Source organism: Dromiciops gliroides, chromosome 1 (assembly GCF_019393635.1).
Source record: "Dromiciops gliroides isolate mDroGli1 chromosome 1, mDroGli1.pri, whole genome shotgun sequence".
Taxonomy (NCBI): Eukaryota; Metazoa; Chordata; class Mammalia; order Microbiotheria; family Microbiotheriidae; genus Dromiciops; species Dromiciops gliroides.
In genome coordinates, this window is record NC_057861.1 from 19,289,791 (window position 1) to 19,309,985 (window position 20,195).

The 20,195-nt window shown below is 47.1% G+C and overlaps 1 protein-coding gene across 2 annotated transcripts in view; it reads left to right on the forward strand.

The window, feature by feature from the left end:
- The window catches only part of CIT (citron rho-interacting serine/threonine kinase), a 175,190-nt gene extending 164,501 nt beyond the window's left edge, over positions 1-10,689 (forward strand). For both annotated transcript variants that reach the window (XM_043962653.1, XM_043962656.1), the window contains exons 40-48: positions 391-530; positions 2,219-2,311; positions 3,428-3,536; positions 3,655-3,783; positions 4,116-4,196; positions 4,747-4,825; positions 4,962-5,141; positions 7,457-7,760; positions 8,568-10,689. In XM_043962653.1, coding sequence (XP_043818588.1) covers positions 391-530; positions 2,219-2,311; positions 3,428-3,536; positions 3,655-3,783; positions 4,116-4,196; positions 4,747-4,825; positions 4,962-5,141; positions 7,457-7,760; positions 8,568-8,591 — 1,139 coding nt within the window. In that variant the 3' untranslated portion in view covers positions 8,592-10,689. The remainder of the gene's footprint in view (positions 1-390; positions 531-2,218; positions 2,312-3,427; positions 3,537-3,654; positions 3,784-4,115; positions 4,197-4,746; positions 4,826-4,961; positions 5,142-7,456; positions 7,761-8,567) is intronic.
- Positions 10,690-20,195: the final 9,506 nt, after the last annotated feature.

Sequence of the window (20,195 nt, forward strand, 5' to 3'; positions counted from 1 at the left end):
GCTCCCAGCCTAGCCTGGCTTCTCTGAGGAAAAGGGGGAAAGACCCCAGTGGAAGAGGCAAGCCTTCCAAGGCTCCCCAACTGTAACGAGCCTCCTCATGGCGGCCTCTGCCTGCCTGCCTGCCATGAGGTGCCCTGCGCGCTCTCTTGCCCCGGCCCTTCTTTTCCCACACTGGGGGCAGTAGTTTCTTATAAACCAACCACAAGGAGCCCTGTAGCCCAACCTAAAGGCCCAGTGTTTTCAGGCCAGTTGCAGGAGTGATGGAATACCCAGCCAACGAGTCGCTTCCAGTGTAACTTTTCCTTGTGAATAGACAGTGAGTGCCCGGGAAAGTCCCTGTGCCCCATGGGCCTTCACCCTGATGCGGAATTGTGTTTTTCTGCCCTTTAGGAGAAGAGAGGGCCTTGTGCCTTGTCGATGTGAAGAAAGTCAAGCAGTCCTTAGCACAATCCCACCTCCCCGCCCAGCCCGACATCACACCCAGCGTCTTTGAAGCCGTCAAAGGCTGCCACCTGTTTGCGGCTGGCAAGGTAGGCCTCCCTGTGCAACTGCAGCTTCTTGGGCATCTCGGGGCCCCCTGGGGACTTGGCCAGGCAAATGAAGATGCACCTCCCCAGAGCCTCTGCCATACAGTAACAATGTGAGTCCCCGTGTCCCTTGTCTGAGTCCGAGAGCTGGACACATTCAGTGCAGCTGGATTGAGCTGCTGCTAGTGCTGGCGAATCTCCAGAAGTGGTTTGTGCAGCCCTGACCTCGAGAGCATCATCTGTGGGCCCCCTAACAACAGAAGGGAGTGGGTGACCCACCCCACAGCTTCGTTGCAATGCTATTACCCATACATTCTTTTTTTTTTTTTTTTTGTGGGGCAATGAGGGTTAAGTGACTTGCCCAGGGTCACACAGCTAGTAAAGTGTCAAGTGTCTGAGGCCGGATTTGAACTCAGGTCCTCCTGAATCCAGGGCCAGTGCTTTATCCACTGCGCCACTTAGCTGTCCCTCATTTGATTGCTTTTGACGCACATGTAGTTCCACCTCCCTGCTACCCCTGCAAATTCCAACAGAATATGGGATTATTTCTTCTAAACCCTCCTTAGCTACTTTGTCTGAACCCTGAGATGTAAAAAGCTCTTGAGGTAGTGCTAACTATATTAATTACAATTTTTTTAAAATAATATTTTATTTTTTTTCAATTACACATAAAGACAATTTTTAACATTCATTAAAAAAAGTTCTTGAGTTCTAAATTTTTTCTCCTTTCCTGCATCCCTTCCCCCTTCCTAAGACTGTAAGCAATTTGGTATAGATTATATATGTTCAATCACTTAAAACATATTCCCGTACCAGTCATGTTATGAAAGAAGAAACATACCAAAAGGAAAAAAAAAACCAACATGAAAAAATACAGAAAGCGAAAAATAGTCTGCTTTGATCTGCATTCAGACTCTATTAGTTCTTTCTTTGGAGACGGAGGCATTTTTTTCATCATGAGTCCTTTGGAATTGTCTTGAATCCCTGTATTGATGTGAAGAGCTAAGCCATTCGTAGTTGATCATCACTTGTGTTGCTGTTATGGTGTACAGTGTTCTCCTGGTTCTGCTCATTTCACTTGGCATCAGTCCACTTAAGTCTTTCCAGGTTTTTCTGAAATCTGCCTGCTCACCATTTCTTACAGCACAGCAGTATTCCTTTACCTTCCTATGCCACCACTTGTTCAGCTGTGCCCCAGTCGATGGGCATCCCTTCACTTTCCAGTTTTTTGCCATCATCTGCCAAGAAAACCCCAAATGGGGACGTAGAGTTAGACATAGTTGAAATGAGTAAACAACAGACCTTCCTTTTTCTAGGCCCCAGCGCTTTATCTACTGCACCACTGGGCAGCCCCAGGCATCCAGCCAAATAGCAGAGATACAAAGAAGGGCAAAAACACTCTCTCTGCCTTCATACTCAAATAGAGGAAGTGCCGAGCACACAAAGTGCCTACTAGATGTACAAGGTTGTACAGGTTACACAGGCATTCATTTTGAATCAGAGCTAACAACTAAAGTGAGGAACTCGTAATAAAGGTCCTAGAAAAGGATGTTCACAGTTCAGTAAATCTTCACCAACCTCTTACATTTCCCACTGATTATGATTTGTTCCCAACCAGTGTTTGCCTGGTTTAGCTGCTGTGTTGGGGGCTCCCGGATCGGCTCATTCGTCTTTTCCCCTTTGCCCTGCAGATTGAGAATGGACTCTGTATCTGTGCCGCCATGCCAAACAAAGTTGTCGTTCTCCGGTACAATGAAAACCTCAGCAAGTATTGCATCAGGAAGGTGAGCTGAGCACCCTGGGGAGGGCCAGCTGTTGATGGAGCATCCTGTCCACCTTGCTGCTTTCTCTGGAGACTTGCGACCCCAGCTCTGTGGGGTTGGAGAGTTGGCCTCTGGCACCAGGCCGCTTTCCAGGGTCCCCAAGTGAGAGGCGTCTCCTCGTGGTACCTCCAGGCTAGAGAGAGCAGGCAGGGTCAGCTCCTCCTGCGGTGTCTGTTTCCTGTGGAGGAGCTGGGTGCACAGGCACGGCCTGGGGAGAATGGAGACAGTAATTAAAATGTGGACAAGACTTTGGAGATTGTGGTGTCTGTTGTGCTGTTAAAGAAAGCTCAGATCCCTAGATGGTGAATGCCCCATTTCTCACAACTCTTCATTCATTAAAGCAGTTGAAACCCTCCAAATTCTCTCTACTTTGGTGGAATAATGGAAACACTTGTAAGGATCACCGTGAACCAGAGGGAACACGTCTGCTCCTGCAGGGGGCAATGCCATTACCTTAGCCTTTCAGAAGCCGTGGGGCTGTACACTGAAATCTCAGAGGGGATCTGATCTAGGCAAGATCATGAGATAGATACTCCTAAATTGGAACGGGCCCCTGAGAGCAGCTGCTGCTACTTGGTCCATTTTCTTGAAGCCAGGGACTGACTGTGTGTTCTACACATAATGGGTGTGTGGCCTGAGCTGGTGAATTCTGTTTGCTCAGGGAGGTCATGTTTTCAGATAGGTTGTGCTGCTCTGCCCGCTGGTCTTCATCTTGGCCTTGGAAATTAAACTTAGCTCTTGCTTGGGCCAGAAAAGCAGTAAGGGCAGGCCTGAAGTCAAGAGCAGTTTTGTTCAGGGGCTTCTTGCTTTCTGTTCTGATGAAGCCAGAGACACACGGTTCAGGTATAGCCTTGCTATGAATGACATTGTTTTCCTAGTCTGGAGTTTGGGACACTAGTGGATACGTGTGGGAGGCGGGCATGTGGATGTGACTTTGGGTCCCAGGAAACTCCCAGATTACTTGACATGCTTAAGGCTAAGAGTGAGAAAGGGCTGGCGCACATAGTTTTAATGGCCGCTTTCCACTGACCCTCTGTTGGTGTCTGATTGTTTTTCTTTTCTTTCCTTCTTCTGCAGGAGATAGAGACCTCTGAGCCCTGTAGCTGTATACATTTCACCAACTATAGTATCATCATAGGGACAAACAAATTCTATGAAATTGAAATGAAGCAGTACACGCTGGAAGGTGAGCCTGGCCTTCTCTTCTAGGGTCCGCACGGTCCCAGCACTTTGGAGAATTCTGCAGACTCACTTCCGACTGCTGTTGGCCTAAAGCTCTTACTGACTTTGTTGCCCCTTGACAGAATTTCTGGATAAGAACGACCATTCCTTGGCGCCTGCGGTATTTGCTTCTTCCTCCAACAGTTTCCCTGTCACTATCGTACAGGTGAACAGTGCGGGTCAGCGAGAAGAGTACCTGCTCTGTTTCCACGGTAGGTTGTCCTTTGGGCTGCTCTGCAGTCCCCCCCTGGACTCCCAGTTGTTTCATGAGCCTCGGTATTTCTTTGGCTCCTGACGGTAGGTGGGTAGCAGGGCTTTACAGCAAGTTTTAAGACCCTGCTCCCCAGCTTCTCATCTTCATGCTAGCTGCTCAATCTCTTCCCATCTGTAATCGTGTGAGGTTGAGGCTTGATTCCCAAAGATCTCCTTCGTCTCCCTGCTGAACTGTCCAGTTATTCTCTAGTTTGTTTTTTCTTTACCTGCGACCCGGCCTCTCTCAGTCACGCTGGCGTGGGAATAACCCTGGGGTGTTGGCTCCTTGCAGAGTTTGGTGTGTTCGTGGACTCTTATGGAAGACGGAGCCGCACGGATGATCTGAGATGGAGCCGCTTGCCTTTGGCCTTTGGTAGGTGGGGGGGGGGGGGGTGATGCTGGCAGTGGCCGGGAATGGATTCTGGCAGGAAGTCTCTCCGGCTCAGCCTCTGTATTTGTGGAGCCCTTGGAAGCCAAGAAATGGGTCTTGTTTGTCATAGTGGAGGAGTCGGTGGGAATGAAAATGGCTGTTCTTCCTGAGTCACTGGGAATAGCCCAGAACCAAATGCAAGGGTTAAGCTGGGTCACGATGCTAGGGCATGCTAGCGTGGTGCCCAGATAGTCTGGGTAGGGTTTGAGAAGCGCTCATACCAGGAGAAAAAAACACACCACACATTCTTTTTAGCCGGTTCCTTTCAATGCCGTTCACGTTAATCCCATGTTCCAGAAATAGTTGGGTCTTGATCTGGAAGGAAAACCTAAGAGGGAAAATGGGTAAAGGTCTGCCTTGCCCTTTGTCCCTGCTCTTCTTGTCACTCCTTGTAAGGGGATCAGAAAATAACATGATAGTGCAGCCAGGTTTGATTTGAATCTCCACTAATCCAACCTCTTTATAATTGCCCTTCTCCGTGATGATGATCCAGCCTACAGAGAGCCCTATCTGTTTGTGACGCACTTCAACTCTCTTGAAGTGATTGAGATTCAGGCACGTTCTTCTTTGGGGTAAGTTCTCCCGAGGTCTTTATGAAACCGGTCTCTACAGGACTCAGCATGTCTGTACATGAATGCACACAGACATACACACTATTGTAATTAAGATCAAAATGCAATCTGGTAACTAGGCCTCTTCACTCCTCAGAACTCCTGCACGTGCTCATTTAGAAATTCCAAACCCTCGTTATTTGGGACCAGCAATTTCATCAGGAGCGATTTACTTGGCATCTTCCTACCAGGACAAGTTAAGAGTCATCTGCTGCAAAGGAAACTTGCTTAAGGAAACTAGTGGTGAGCCCCCCAGAGGGGCCTCCACCTCCCGCAGGTATGGCTGCCTTCTTGTGTGGGTTGGGCTCCTGTTAAAAGCACTCAGCTGTTTCACACATGGTGTGTTACACAGGTGCAGAACTTTTGAAATTTAGGTAGGTTTGTTTCTCTCTGAATCAGCTGGAAAGCTTAATGAAATACAAGTAGAGGGGAGCAGCTAGGTGGCACAGTGGATAAAGCACCGGCCCTGGATTTAGAAGGATCCGAGTTCAAATTGGGCCTCAGACACTTGACACTTACCACATGTTGGTTGGTTGAAATGGTCATGAAGGAAACACCTGCCATTCCAGCGTGGCTGCTTGTCTTCCATCTCTTCTCTCCTTTAAATCACCTGTTCCATCTAACTTCTCCTTTCTCCCACAGAGTCCAGACCTTTGCCTCCCTGTTGAAGGCAAGGATCTCTGTAGTGAATCCCATCTGTCAGACCTACGCTCTGGCCTGTCGCTTTCAGACAGGTCAATAGCAAGCAGTTCTAGAAACTGAAAGACAGCTGAGAACTAGCTTCCAGCACCCACAGATCTAAGGATCTGAGGAGTCATTCTAAGCAAAGGGGAAATTATTTCCTTAAAATACTGACAGGAGCCAAACAGAAGCATTGAGAATCACAGCCAGCTTTGCTTCTGTTGGCTGGTCCTGCTCTTGGCATTGCTTAGAAACCTGCATCTAGGGGCAGCCAGGTGGCGCAGTAGATAGAGCACCGGCCCTGGAGTCAGGAGGACCTGAGTTCAAATCTGGCCTCAGACACTTGACACTTGCTAGCTGTGTGACCTTGGGCAAGTCACTTAACCCCAATTGCCTCACTAAGAAAAAAAAAAGAAACCTGCATCTAAAAGGGAATGAGGTGCTCTTCATAGAGGGTTCAGAGCTCTTTTAGCAGACCCTGATCACATAGGGCGCAGTTTCTATCTTGCAGCACACTCTTAAGGATCTAGCCCACGTCTGCTTAAGACCTACCAGACTGGTTTTGGACTTGTTTATTCAACAGCGTTCCTTCCCAGGGTAGGGGTGATGCAGGAGGGACATGTAGGGCTGGTAATAGAATCCTGAAGGCCAGCAGAGTATTCCTAGGGATGGGGTCACTTTACCCAAGCTAAACGTCTTCTGTCTTAATTCTGACTGCTAGTCAGCTGAACTATGGTTAAGTCTAAGTGTCTTGTGAATTCAACTGTTGCATCACAGTCAGTTCTTCACGGCCTGAGGGTGTGGAAATCATGTTGTTCTGCTCAAGGTTTGGAAGGGCAGGAGGGGCATTTATTTCACACCAAATTTTAGCCTGCCAGGTGTGACTTGCAAAAGAGGCTCCTTTATAAAATTAAACAAGGTGTTGATGCCTTCTGTTTTCATATGACCCACATTTCCCAATGTAGTCTTCTCTCCAGAGAGTAACCCTTTATATAAGAGAGAATAAAAAAGTGAACAACAACCAGATCAGAAAGACCAACCAGCATGTCAGCCGAGTCTGGTAGGGTTTGCCGGGCTCCGTGTGCGTGCATTCTCAGCTCTACGTTTTCTCCTTTCTTCTGGACCAGTGCTGGTCATTTTAATGACACAGCATTCAGTGTTGTTGGTTCTGCACGGGATGTAGCTTGTCTCTCTGGTGTGACTCACTTCATTCTCATCAGTTCACGTACATCGTCCACGGCTGCTCGATTTTCATCACATGCATCCATTGCTTTATGGCACAGTCATACTCCATTACAGTCAGGGACCACAGTCTGGTTAGAAATCCTCAGTTAATGAACATCTGTTCTTTTCTAATACACAACTGTGAAAAATTAATTACAAAGGGTGTGTTCATGATTCTGGGCCAAAGGGGACGGATCCGAGCCATTCTCTGTCTTGGCACGACTCTGTTCTGCTCCCAGAGTGACTGGGCCTCCTCCTTGCTCCACCAGCGGTGTGTTAAGGTGCCCCTCGCCCCCCCCCCCCCCCCGCCTTTGTCTTCTTTTGCAAGTGCGTTGGGTGTGAGTCATCCTGACATGTATTTCTCTAGTTATGGATGTGGGCAGTCTTTCCTGTGGTTGCTAAGAGCTTACGGCTCTTCTTGTGAGAACCGCTTGCACCTATCCCCTGGCTATCCCCTGGGCAGTCTTTTGGTCATCTAAAAGATGCCCGTTCACACCTTCTAGGGGAAGTGTGTCTAGAAAGCCCTGGTGGAAGAGCACCCTAGGAGGAGCCGGGTAGGGAGGAGCGCACACTCTGTGGGGGCCGCTCGTCGCCCCCTTTCTTACTCTTCATTCAGTCTCTTGTGCGAGGGGGTGGTCTGCGTGGGATTGGGAATGTGACGCTATGTCCTTTGTCTTTGAACTCCAGCAGTCCTAACAAGAGAGGCCCCCCCACCTACAACGAGCACATCACCAAACGTGTGGCCTCCAGCCCAGCACCACCCGAAGGCCCCAGCCACCCGCGAGAACCAAGCACACCCCACCGCTACCGAGAAGGCAGAACCGAGATGCGTAGGGATAAGTCTCCGGGGCGACCTCTGGAGAGGGAGAAGTCTCCAGGACGGATGCTGAGCACCAGGAGGGAGAGGTCTCCCGGAAGATTATTTGATGAAAGTAGCAGGGGTCGATTGCCTGTGGGAGCCGTAAGGACGCCACTGTCACAAGTGAATAAGGTCAGTCCCTCAGAAGCAGGGAGGCCCAGGTGAAAGGCCAGGTTTGACTAGAGAAGTCTTTCTTGCTGTGCATCGCCATTGATTTAGCTGAAGCCTCCATGGCCTGATTCAGACCCTGCTAATCCAGGTGAAGAATGGGCTGAATCTGGCCTTGGTGCTCCTCCCTGCAGAGTAAGTGGTGTTATGTGGGGCGATGTCTAACTGGCTTTGGAGGACAAAGCTCATTTGTTAATGATTGGGGACTGTTTCTTTATCTTTAAAATGAGGGAATTGACTTAAATGACCCCCAAGGTTCTTTCCAGCTCTCATCATTGAAATAGGTCTGCAAAGGACCTATTATTGCTAAAACTTCGTATGCCTGAGTGTATCCTAGAGCCTCAGGAACTGTAACCTCACAGGAGTGGCCCTGTCCTGCACTGAGGCCAGGCAGCTGGGCACACAGTAGGACTAGAGTCTAGAGCTCACTCGAGGCTCTTGTGGTCTAGTGGCATTTCTTTGCTTTTCTTGTTGCTTTCCCACTGACCCTTGTCTGAAGGTAAGGACTGGAAAGAAGAGGAAGAAGATGCTCCAAGTAGTGGGGTGTGGGTGGGGGTGTCCTTTAAAGCTGGTTAAAAAGAGAAGAAAGCATAAGTTTCATTGAGGAAAAGGCTGAAAGGAATAGTTGAAATGCAGCATGCCAGTCACTTAGGGCTCAGACACCCAGTCTGTCAAACTCTGAAAAGACAACATCGGCCTCTGAAGTGCTCGGTAGTTAATTGTGTAGCTGACCATCGCGGCTTGAATCCATCTTCATTTCTTTGTTGCCAGGTCTGGGACCAGTCTTCAGTGTAGTTCTCAGCTAGAAACATCCAACAACAACCACCACCACCAGATGGACTCCTCGTCTTGACCTGCAGGACAAGCCCCATCAGGGCTCTGAGCGGGTGGCGGGGCCCCCACAGGAGCCCTGGGCCCCTCTGAGCCACCACTCCTCAGCAAAGACAATGGAGGCGGCCTGGCCAAAGCCGGGAGGGGCGCCGGCCAGCAGGCCGCAGTCTCTTCCCCACCCCTTCCCGGGTCATCCCTGCACTTTGTACTACTGCTACTCTTTCAAGCTCTTCATAAACTTTTATACCAAGGACAAGGAGGCTGTGGACCCTGGGGGGCATGATTGGAACTCTGATTTACTCGCTACTACCATCACAAGTTAACAAAAGACAACTGAATCCTTGAGAGACGTAAACAGAGTGAACTGCCCGTTGAAGTTGTCACTTCTGGCTCGACTGCAGCATTGTGACTTTACAACCAAAACGTAGAGTAGAACCCACAGCCCCACGCCATCTGCTTCCCTTCTGTTGGCAACCATCCTCAGCCCCGGCCCTGACGCTCCACTCATCGCCTCTCCCCCATCCGCCCAGCTTAGAACGTCCCGTGTCTGTGGGCTTCCCCGCGAGGGCAGGACTCCAGGCCCAGGAGCCTCATGGAGCTTGGAGCAGCTTCGTCTGGGGACCGCTGGCCCTGCTTTCACGTGACTCTGGCCGGACATGCATGCGGTAGACTTGCTCTGAGCCCAGCATCCACGGGGCGGCCAGGAGCCTCTGTCCAGGCCCCCTGCATGCTGCTGCACCATCAGCCCGGCTCATCCCTTGGTTGCTACGCTAAGTATCGTGTCGTCATTCCCATGTAAGCAAGCAAATTAAGACCTTTTGATGACTTGCCAACTTACTGACTGACTGAGCTGCAGTCTGTAACACTGGGGGGGAAACGCTACAAGCCTTATTACTCTGATGAGAGAAGGATTTCAGCAAACCACCGCCTAGAAAACTTGAATGTGACCCCTCTGTGTGGCCCCTCCTGTGCTTCCCTTCTCCGTAACTAACCTGAATCTTGACCCTCTCCACCCCCAACCCGCTCCTTAGAAACTGACTCTTTTCAGGGCTTTCCCCTTGGGCCAAGCCCGGCACCAGGAAGGCCCCGCCGAGGTGCAGTGTGGTTCTGTCCTGTTTTCTCCTTGTCTGTTAATTAAGAGGTTGAGCTCCCTGGCAGCCTTGTTTCTGGCCTCCCTGCTCTGCTGTGACTTGGAACTGGCCTCTGCTCACAATCAGAGCCCAGTGATGACCATCATGGTGGCTGTATGACTTGTGAATCGTTTCAGCCACAGTCCGATGGAGTGTGGCTTAATCTCCTGGTTGCCCTTGGGCCCAAGGCCTCTGGTCTCCTCCCTGGGCTCATTTGTTTCAGATTTCTGGGAAACTCATTGACATCAGGACCTCTGGCAAATGTCATGATTGGTGTGTTTTTCGTATTGTTGGAAGTTTTGGGTTTCATTTGTTATTTTCTTTTGAGTTTTGTTTTTGGGTTTGTTTTTTTTTTTTTTTAGTTACACTTTAACTCCCCACTGAGAGCAGAAGATTTGACTGAAAATTTGCTGAAGTTTTTGCCTCTTGGTCCCCAAGTATTTTGAAAGGTCACTGAAATGGGTCTTTCAGTCTTAGCATTTCATTTGGATCTCTGTGAGAAATGGGCTTCTCCAGCCCTAAAAAGTGTATATCTTGTGTCTCATCTGTGAAATGCTCCCTCCTACAGGAATAGCTCAAAAGACTGTACATATTTACAAGAAACTTTATATTCGTAAAAAAAAAACAAACAACAAAGGAAATTGAATTGGTTTCTACTTTTTTATTGTAAAAGGTGCATTTTTCAACACTAACTTTTGGTTTTAGCGGTGGTGGTTGTGGAGGGCCATCAGATCAGAGGGTGGGAGCTCTCTCTGAGACCACCAAGATCCCAGAAGGAAAGCTGGACACATGAGATGGCCGTGAGATGCTTCTGAGTCACTACGGGTCTAGGTCTCCAGAAGGATAAGGAAAGGAATACAAGGGATAATTCAGGATCCACCCTGAAAGAAATGGACTTTGTTGTTGAACAATAATCAAATAAAGCAATTACATGAAGCAACTGATTTGGTGAAATGATGTCTTCCTTCCTTGTCCAAGACCATCCCAAGTCTCCCCTCCCCACTGTTCACGCTGAGCTGATTGCAAGGTGAGATGAGGCCTTCCCTCAAGGGGTGGGGGTGGGGTGCCAACCTCTGGGTTTGGATCCCATTCACAAGGTTGTAGGGCCGGAGGAGAAAGGCACATCAGAGGTCACCCGCTCAAACTCTTCATTTTCGGGGGAGAGACAAGGCCAAGTACGGTCCCCGGTCACACGGGGTTGGGGGAAGGCGACAGAGCTGGGTCCTCGGACTCCAAATTCAAAGCCAGCAGTCTGACCGGATCTTCTATCCCTCAGCTCTGGGCCTTCTTTCTTGGCTGTCTCCCACGCCTGGAACGTTCTTCCTCTTCTGCTGTGACCACCCACCTCCTGGGCTTCCCTCCTCTAGGAAGCCTTCCACAGCTCCTCTCCATGCCAGGGCCTTCCCTCTGTTAATTATCTTCTATAACCCACATATAGCTCACTTTGTATCTGTCTCCCCCATTAGACTGTAAGCTCCTTGTGGGATGGGACTGTTTCTGCGTCTTTCTGCATCCCCAGTGCTTGACTCAGGGTCTGGTACATAGTAGGTGCCTAATAAGTGCTGCTTGCTTGCTGGTCACCTAATCCTCTAGACAGGTTAGGAGTCTGGGCCTCTAAAGCCCAGACTGTTAGCTGATAAGATCCTAGGGAATTTAAGTGGTAGCTTCGTATTTAAATGCAAATGCTGCAGTTAAAAATGGATTTGAGGGGTAGCCAGGTGGTGCAGTGGATAGAGCACCAGCCCTGGATTCAGGAGGACCTGAGTTCAAATTCGACCTTAGACACTTAACAATTACTAGCTGTGTGACCTGAGGCAACTCAACCCCAATTGCCTCACCAAAAAAAAAAAAAAAAAAGGATTTGCACCAGCATTATCTGGACTACAGCACCATCTCTTTTGCATTTGGTTTATTTTTAACGTGAATAGGTTTTATTGGGGTTCTTTGGGATGTTTTCTTGTATTCTCTTTCCCAGTCATACGTATCGCCATAGAATTGATCCAGACGGTGGCTGGCTATGTTTATCTCACTAAGGGGCTTGTTCTTAAGCTCCCAGCACCCTCTTTCCCTTCTCCCCCATTTCAACATTGGCCCTCGGCCTCTTGGAGATCTTATCGCCTCTTGCCTCAACTGGAGTAAGAGTCTCCTTATAGGTCCCCTGGACTCCCCTACCTAGTCTCTCCCCCTTGGGTCCACCCTCCAAAGACACAGGTCTTAACCACTCAAAAATCTGTAGTTGCTCCCTCTTGCTGCTGGAAGACCCTAGAAACTCTCTAGACAAGGTTCGAGGGCTGCCTCAATGAGGCACCAGCCCACCTTCCTGGATGCTCTCTGAATAGAATTCCTTGTGTTTATTTATAATGTTTTTTTTTTTTTTTTGTGAGGCAATTGGGGTTAAGTGACTTGCCCAGGTTCACACAGCTAGTTATGTGTTAAGTGTCTGAGGCCGGATTTGAACTCGGGTTCTCCCGACTCCAGGGCTGGTGCTCTATCCACTGCGCCACCTAGCTGCCCCTATTTATAATGTTAAAGGAAGCTCCCGGATATTGTCAGTAAAGCGCTGGCTTTGGAGGCAGGAAGACTCAAGTTCAAATCTTGCCTCAGACACTTCATAGCTGTGTAACCCTGGGCAAGTCACTGACCTCATCTTTGCCTCAATTTCCTCACCTGTAAAATGGGGCTAATAATAGTACCTACCTCACAGGGGGTCTGGTGAGATAATACTTTTAAAGCACTCTAGAAAGGCTCACAATTATCCCTTGAAAGCCCCTTTTCAGGGGCAGCTAGGTGCTCTATCCACTGTGCCACCTAGCTGCCCCAAGAGATGCTATTTTAAAAGAGCCGAAAGGAGGTTCTGTTTTGGCTCCGGCCTCTTAAAATTGGCCCAATGGAGGAAGGGTTTTGCACAGATCTAAAGCCTGAGTGCTTGGAATGGCGCCCATCACTGTGATGGGCCCGGGAAAGCTTTTCCTCTTGGAACATGGCAGCCAAGTTAAGCTGCTGTAGGGACAAATGTCTCTCGTTTGTGTTCTGCTTGTGATAGAGGAAGCACAGACAGATTGCAGGGCTAAGGACCCCAGAGCCTGTGTTCAGAAATGTTCTTCATTATTACCTGCTAGAGTGAGTGGTTTGTTTCTTTTGGAAGGTTTATGAGGGAAGAGAAATACAGCACCATTCAATGTTATGTTTTTTGTTTTTTTGTTTGTTTCTTTTAGGGAGGCAATTGGGGTTAAGTGACTTGCCCAGAGTCACACAGCTAGTAAGTGTTAAGTGTCTGAGGTAGGATTTGAACTCAGGTCCTCCTGAATCCAGGGCCGGTGCTCTATCCACTGCGCCACCTAGCTGCCCCCCAATGTTATGTTTTGCCTGATTTTGTCATTGGTTAACATGACTCTATTTGCTCTGAGGGTCCTTCTGGGGAGACATGAAGGAAGTCAGAAAACTCAGAAAAGTTACATGCTTTTTTATTTACTGTTAACCAACTGAGCATGAAGGGCAGCTATGTGGCACAGTGAAATAGAGCACCAGCCCTGGAGTCAGGAGGACCTGAGTTCAAATCTGGCCTCAGACACTTACTAGCTGTGTGACCCTGGGCAAGTCACATCACCCTGTGTGCCTCAGTTTCCTCGTCCGTCAAATGAGCAGGAGAAGGAAATGGCCAACCGTTCTAGTATCTCTGCCAAGAAAACACCTAATGGGGTCATGAAGAGTCAGATGGGACTGAAATGATTCAACAACCACAACAATACCTGAGCATGGGCTATCTTTTGAGGGAGCTGCCTATGTCCTGGAGGCAGTCCGGTCCCGGGTGTTTACTTTTCCCAGGGGCACAGATGGGTCCAGACCATCCAAAGGATTTAGAACCAAGAGTAAGACTAAAGAGTCTATCTGGGCCTTTGTCTTTGTCAAGGCGTAATGGGGAGAGTGCTGCATCTGGAGTCAAGAAGACTTGACTTAAAATTCTGCCTCAGATACTCAGTTCTGTGGCCCTGGCAGGTCACTTGATCTTTCTTGGCCTCAATTATCTCAATTATCAGTAAAATAGGAATAATCATAGCACCCATCTCCCAGGATCAAATGAGATAATATTTATAAAGTGCTTTGCACAATGCCTGGCACATAGTAGGTGCTCTATAAATGCTTAGCTATTGTCATTCATTACTGGTGCTACTCCTATTAATATCAGTAGTAGCTTCAGGAGATTTTAGAGGTAATTTTGGGGACTGATTGAGTGGGAACAATATCAAGGCCAGACCTGTAGGAAAAATACTTTGGCAACTGGGAGTGGGGAGAGACCTGAATAGAGGAGGTCACTCAGAAGGCTCCATGAAAGGTGTTTATGAAGATACTGTGGTGTTTAAGATTATGCGTGGGGGCGGCTAGGTGGCGCACTGGATAGAACACAGGCCCTGGCTTCAGGAGGACCTGAGTTCAAATCCGGCCTCAGACACTTGACACTTACTAGCTGTGTGACCCTGGGCAAGTCACTTAACCCCCACTGCCCTGCAAAAACAAAAACAACAAAAACAAAAAACAAAAAAAAAGATTATGTGTGGTCGCCTTATTTCTGTCCCAAGTTTAGGGAAAATTAGCTGAGGTTTCTAATATGTTACTTATAAATTTTTAAATCTTATTTTCACCAGTTTGGGGCACTAAGCACTTATTAAAGCATACCATATATTAGTAAAGAGAGAACAGTTGGCTCAGAAAGTTCAGAAAAAGCCTATCTAGCCTAGAGCTCAGCTTGGCCTGCTTTTTCTCCAAGTTATCCTCCATGAGCGTGTGTGAGACCCTAACTCCCAGTATAGAACAAAAAGTTAAATGGGCCTCAGAGTTAGTGGGCATGACCTAAATGAAAAGAGACTGTGAAGGAGGGAGTGGTCAGGGAGGTAGGAGGAAAATGGGGCGGGGGTGGGGGCTGGTCACAAAAACCTGGAGAAAAAATTGTATTCTGGAGGAGTGGGTGATTGACAGTGTTAGAGTCTGCTAAGAGATTAAGGATGAGAACTGAGAAAAGGTTATGGATCATTGAGAATTTTGAGAAGAGCAGTTTCGGTTGAATGATGAAGTTCAAATCCAGATTATAGACAGTTAAGAAGGAAGTGAGAGGAAAGGAAGGGGGGAGGCACCTCACATGGACAGCTTTCTCAAGGAGTTTAGCCAAGGAAAGGAGGAAAGAAAGAGAAGTTCCCTAAAATTTCAGTCTTCAGACAAATTGCTAACTTTACCTCCCCCTACCTTATATTTGTGAAATTGATTTCTTGAACCCAAGTGTATCTCTGCTTCATTCCTATTAAATCTCACTTTCTCTCTGTTGGTTAGAATCAGACCCAGAATATAATTTATCCTCATTGGTTCCTCTACTTTTTGAAGGATGAAAATATGTCCATCTAAAGTGCTCTTTCAGCTTTAATGTGCTATGTAAAAATGTCTTTTGTTCTTTGAGAGACAGTGTAGTGTAAAAGCAAGAGAAAAATGAAGGGCACAGAGCTTGAAATCAGCAGATACTAGGATTTGAATGCTGCCCTCATCTCTAACCTTTGCAACTGTGAATAGGAAAGTCACTTTTGGGGGGGGGGGACAATGAGGGTTACACTAGTAAGTGTCAAGTGTCTGAGGCTGGATTTGAACTCAGGTCCTCCTGAATCCAGGGCTGGTGCTTTATCCAATGCACCACCTAGCTGCCCCCAAAAGTCACTTAAACTCTAAGGTGAAATGAGATGGGCTGTAAGAGCACCAGAAGAGAGCAGTCTTGCAGAACCAAGAAGGGCAAAGGGTACAGAGGTGTGAGAAAAAGGCCACGGGATTTAGGAGGCAAGACATCACTGGAAACCTCAGAGAGAACAATTTCTGTCATGTGGCAAGGTCACCAGGAATTAGTACAAACTTTAATGATATATTCACATTTAAAAGATTCCCAAGGGACTGGCAGATGCGGGCCCACTGGAGCCTCACGGTAACCCCAGGAGGCAGGTACTCCAGGTGTTCTTATCCCCATGTTATACATGAAGAAGCTGGAAAAAAAAATGTTGAAAGATTCAGGAATGTTGATCAGTGTATTGACCAACCAAGATTCCATTCAACTAGTGATGCCACCAGACTCCTACCCGATAAGTGATGGACTCAAGATACAGAATTTTTGGATATAACCGACATGTTAATTTGATTTGTTTGACTATGCATACAAGGGATTTTTTTTTCCTTTGAGGAAGGATGGAGGGAAGAAAATAAATGCTTATTAATTGAAAATAAGATTTAAAAATAAACCTAGGGGGCGGCTAGGTGGCTCAGTGGATAGAGCACCAGCCCTGGATTCAGGAGGACCTGAGTTCAAATCCTGCCTCAGACACTTTACACTTACTAGCTGTGTGATCCTAGGCAAGTCACTTAACCCTAATTGCCTCACCAAAAAAACCCAACAAAACCAACCAAACAAACAAAACCTAGGAATGAGCTGAGGTGAGTGAGGAAAGTTAAGGACAACACAAAAGTTTAATATGGGAAAAAGGGCCAATGGGACAAAAGCACTGTTTGGGCAGTGGATGGGTCAATGATAATGGGCAGCAGAGGAGAAGAAATGTTTGGTTCACATTTGGTTTTCTCCAGTGAAGAGAATGAATGACCTTTGTGCTGGACATGATGGAAAAAACGTGGCTAATGGAGAGATGAGCTGAGCAGCCAACTGCACTGTCTGCTATGGGCTAGGCACTGTGCTCAGTGCTGGGGATAGAAAAAGACAGACAGAGAACTCATGGTCCAATGGATAAGCCAACATGCAAACAGCTAAGATGTAGACAGGACAAATTGGAGACAATCAGAGGGAGGGGGCCGGGCATTAAGGAGGATCAGGAGAGGCTTCTTGTAACAGATGGTACTTGAAGGAAGGCAGGGGACACAGGAGGGGGGGATGAGGAAGGAGAGCGCATTCCAGCTCTCTGGGGGACAGGCCAGGCAAATGCCTGGAGTTGGGAGAACAGTCAGGAGGCCAGTGCCCTTGATGGCAGAGTATATGGGAACATGTAAGGGGAAGAACACGGGAGAGGTTGGGGCCAGGTTATGAAGGGCTTCAAAAGCTAACCAAAAGATAGGATGTTTTCTTTTAGAGGTAATAGGGAGCCACTGGGATTTATTGCCTAGAACAGTCTGGAGTGGGGAGAGATTTGAGACAATCAGCAGGCTCTATCACCATAGTCCAGGGGTGGGGGGCACATGTCAGAAGAGAAAAGGGAGTGGCTTTGAGAGCCCTTATGAAGGTAGAGGTGACAAGACTTGGCAATGGAGTGGATATGGGGGGGGAAGAGGTGAGAGAGAAGCTGAGGACACCTGGTTTAAAAGGAAGATGGTGGTACCTTTTTTTTTTTTTTGGTGAGGCAATTGGGGCTAAGTGACTTGCCCAGGGTCACACAGCTAGTAAGTGTTAAGTGTCTGAGGTCAGATCTGAACCCAGGTACTCCTGACTCCAGGGCCGGTGCTCTATCCACTGTGTCACCTAGCTGCCCAGATGGTGGTACCTTTGATAATAATTGGTTTGTTGGTTGTTCTTCACTGGAAAAGAGGACCAAAATGACACCACTATGTTGGGGTCAAGGTTCAGTGTGTCTGACTGTGGGCAATCAGAGCACTATGAGCTTAGAAAGCTCCACCATAGGTAGGGCACAAATAGTCTGGCTGAACATTTTGAAGTGGAGCTGTCTCTAGATTTGCACATCTCGTCATTTGAGCTACTGCAATTCTGCTTCCTTCATAGAGAACTGTACCTACTTTGATACGGGTACGCCATGTTGGGCAGTCCTATGACAATGTCTCCTGTGTCTCACAATCCATTCCAAAGTTCTTTAGAGAGACCCTATGAGTGTCCTTGTATCATTTCTGACTTTCATGTGAGTGCTTCCCTTGTGAGTTCTCCATAAAATAGTCTTTTTGGTAACCGTGCGTGTGGCATTTGAAAAACCTTGACAGTAATTGGAAAGGTCTGGAAGAGGGGGTAAAGAGAATGAGTTCAGTGTTGGACATGCTGAATTTAAGATGTCTTCAAGGCATCCCTACTACTCATGAACCGAAGCCACCCAGCCCAGATGAACCACATCCTCAGGTCCAAGTGACTGTTGAGCCATGTTAAACGATATTTGAAAGATCATGGAGATGGGGCAGCTAGGTGGCGCAGTGGATAGAGCACCAGCCCTGGAATCAGGAGTACCTGAGTTCAAATCTGACCTCAGACACTTAACACTTACTAGCTGTGTGACCCTGGGCAAGTCACTTAACCCCAACTGCCTAACTAAAAACAAAAAACAAACAAACAAAAAAGATAGATCATGGAGAAATCAAATGAGATTAAGATTATTAGATAAAATAGATTCTTGTGATTACATGGCATTGAAAAGTTTCTGCACAATTAAAATCAATGTGTGAGAAACAAATTGTGAGAAACCCCATTTAAAACTTTCTGGGACTCAGTGTCGGAGAAGTATCAAAGGCCTTTATTTATACATTTGAGAGTGAATGAGCCAGCTCCCTAATGGAAATGGTGGTAAGGTGGTACTCAGGAGCCCTTTTATCTCTTTTTTTTTTTAAAGTGAGGCAATTGGGGTTAAGCGACTTGCCCAGGGTCACACAGCTAGTGTCAAGTGTCTGAGGCCAGATTTGAACTCAGGTACTCCTGACTCCAGGGCTGGTGCTCTATCCACTGTGCCACCTAGCTGCCCCAGCCCTTTTATCTCTTAACAGGATGGCTCCACCCTTCTTCCGCAATTACAATCTTCTCACCAAGACATTGGCGACAAATGCTAGCCAATTGGAATGGCAGCCCTCTAAACTCCTTCCCCAAGTGACCAGCCCTGGGGGTGGTCTCTCATCATATGATCCTGATTTCTGGGGAGGGGGAGGAAAGGAGCCATTAGTAAGCACCCTCCTCCCAGCTGAAATTCACCTCCCAGACATTCCCCAGACAACTTCAATCAGCTTTTGAGGGGAGCCCATATTTTTCTCACAGATGCATTTAAGGGAAGGGAAGTGGCCAGATGGGGAAAAAAGTCTGTGTCTCAAATTTCTCAGATAAGTATTTGAAATCCAAAATAATAAGCAACATGCATACATATGTATAGACACACATATATAAAATAAACATAACACACTGAGAACTACAAAATTTACTGAGAACTGATTCCCCACCCAGTCCCCCCTTTCCCAGACAAATTAATTGCCTGGGGCTGACCAATCTTTGTCATTTCCAGACTCTCCATGGACTTATGGATCTTCCCCCAAGCAACTTATCCCCTCCCAATGTTTCCCCACCTTACTCCCTGAACTTTATGTTATGATGTAAAAGAGTCCATCAACATTAAGTATTTAGAGGTAGTAGCTATACTTAAGTTAGGAGCAGTTCTATTGTTTCTGTTGTTAAAGGTTCTTTTACATTAAGTAGTTGTCCATGACTCTGGAGCAATCTTTGGGTTCCCTTCTATTCTGTTACTCTATAAAAACCCTGTCCTCTGTTCCCATCTTTGGGTATTCCTGTTCCTCTGCCTGGATTAAATACCTTATTTTTTCTATATTGATTGTTTCCTTAATTTCTAGGTTAACAACACAAACACAAACAAAACCAAAATCCATTCCCCAGTTGAGAAGTCGACAAAGGGTGTGAATGGTTCTCAAAAGAATTACAAGCTATTAATAACCATATGAAAGGATGCTTTAAATCATTAATAATAAGAGAAATGCAAATCAAAACAACTATGAGGTTTCACCTCACACCCAGCAAATTGGCAAAAATGCCAAAAGATAGGAGTTGATATGGCCATGGGAAGGCAGGTCTATTAGTACATTGTTGGGGCAGCTGTGAATCCTTAAAACCATTTCAAAAAGCAATTTGGAATTATGCGAATAAAGTAACTAAAATGTCCAAGGTTATTAGTAAGAAGACACAAATACACCAATTTTTTTTTTTTTTTGGTGAGGCAATTGGGGTTAAGTGACTTGCCTAGGGTCACACAGCTAGTAAGTGTTAAGTGTCTGAGGCTGGATTTGAACTCAGGTCCTCCAGACTCCAGGGCCAGTGCTCTATCCACTGTGCCACCTAGCTGCCCCTCCAACATTTTTATAGAAGCACTTTTTGTAGTGGCAAAGAACCGGAAAAGGGGGTAGTGTTGGTTATGAATATAATGGAATATTACTGTGAGTGAGAAGCATGGTAAGACTCAGGTGAACTTCTGTAGAGCCAAGAAAACAACTGACAGTAACTACAACCAAATGAAAGCAAAGGACAACTAAACAATCAAAAGTGAGTGTTGCCAAGTTACAAAGAACAAGCCTGGCCCCAAAGAGGAAACAAAAAGAGAGCCCCACCCCAGTCCTCTGCAGAGATGGGAGAGGCACCTGTGTGGCATACTGTTGAGACTTTTTCCATGTGTTGAATTCTTTTGTTGATTTTTTTTCCTTT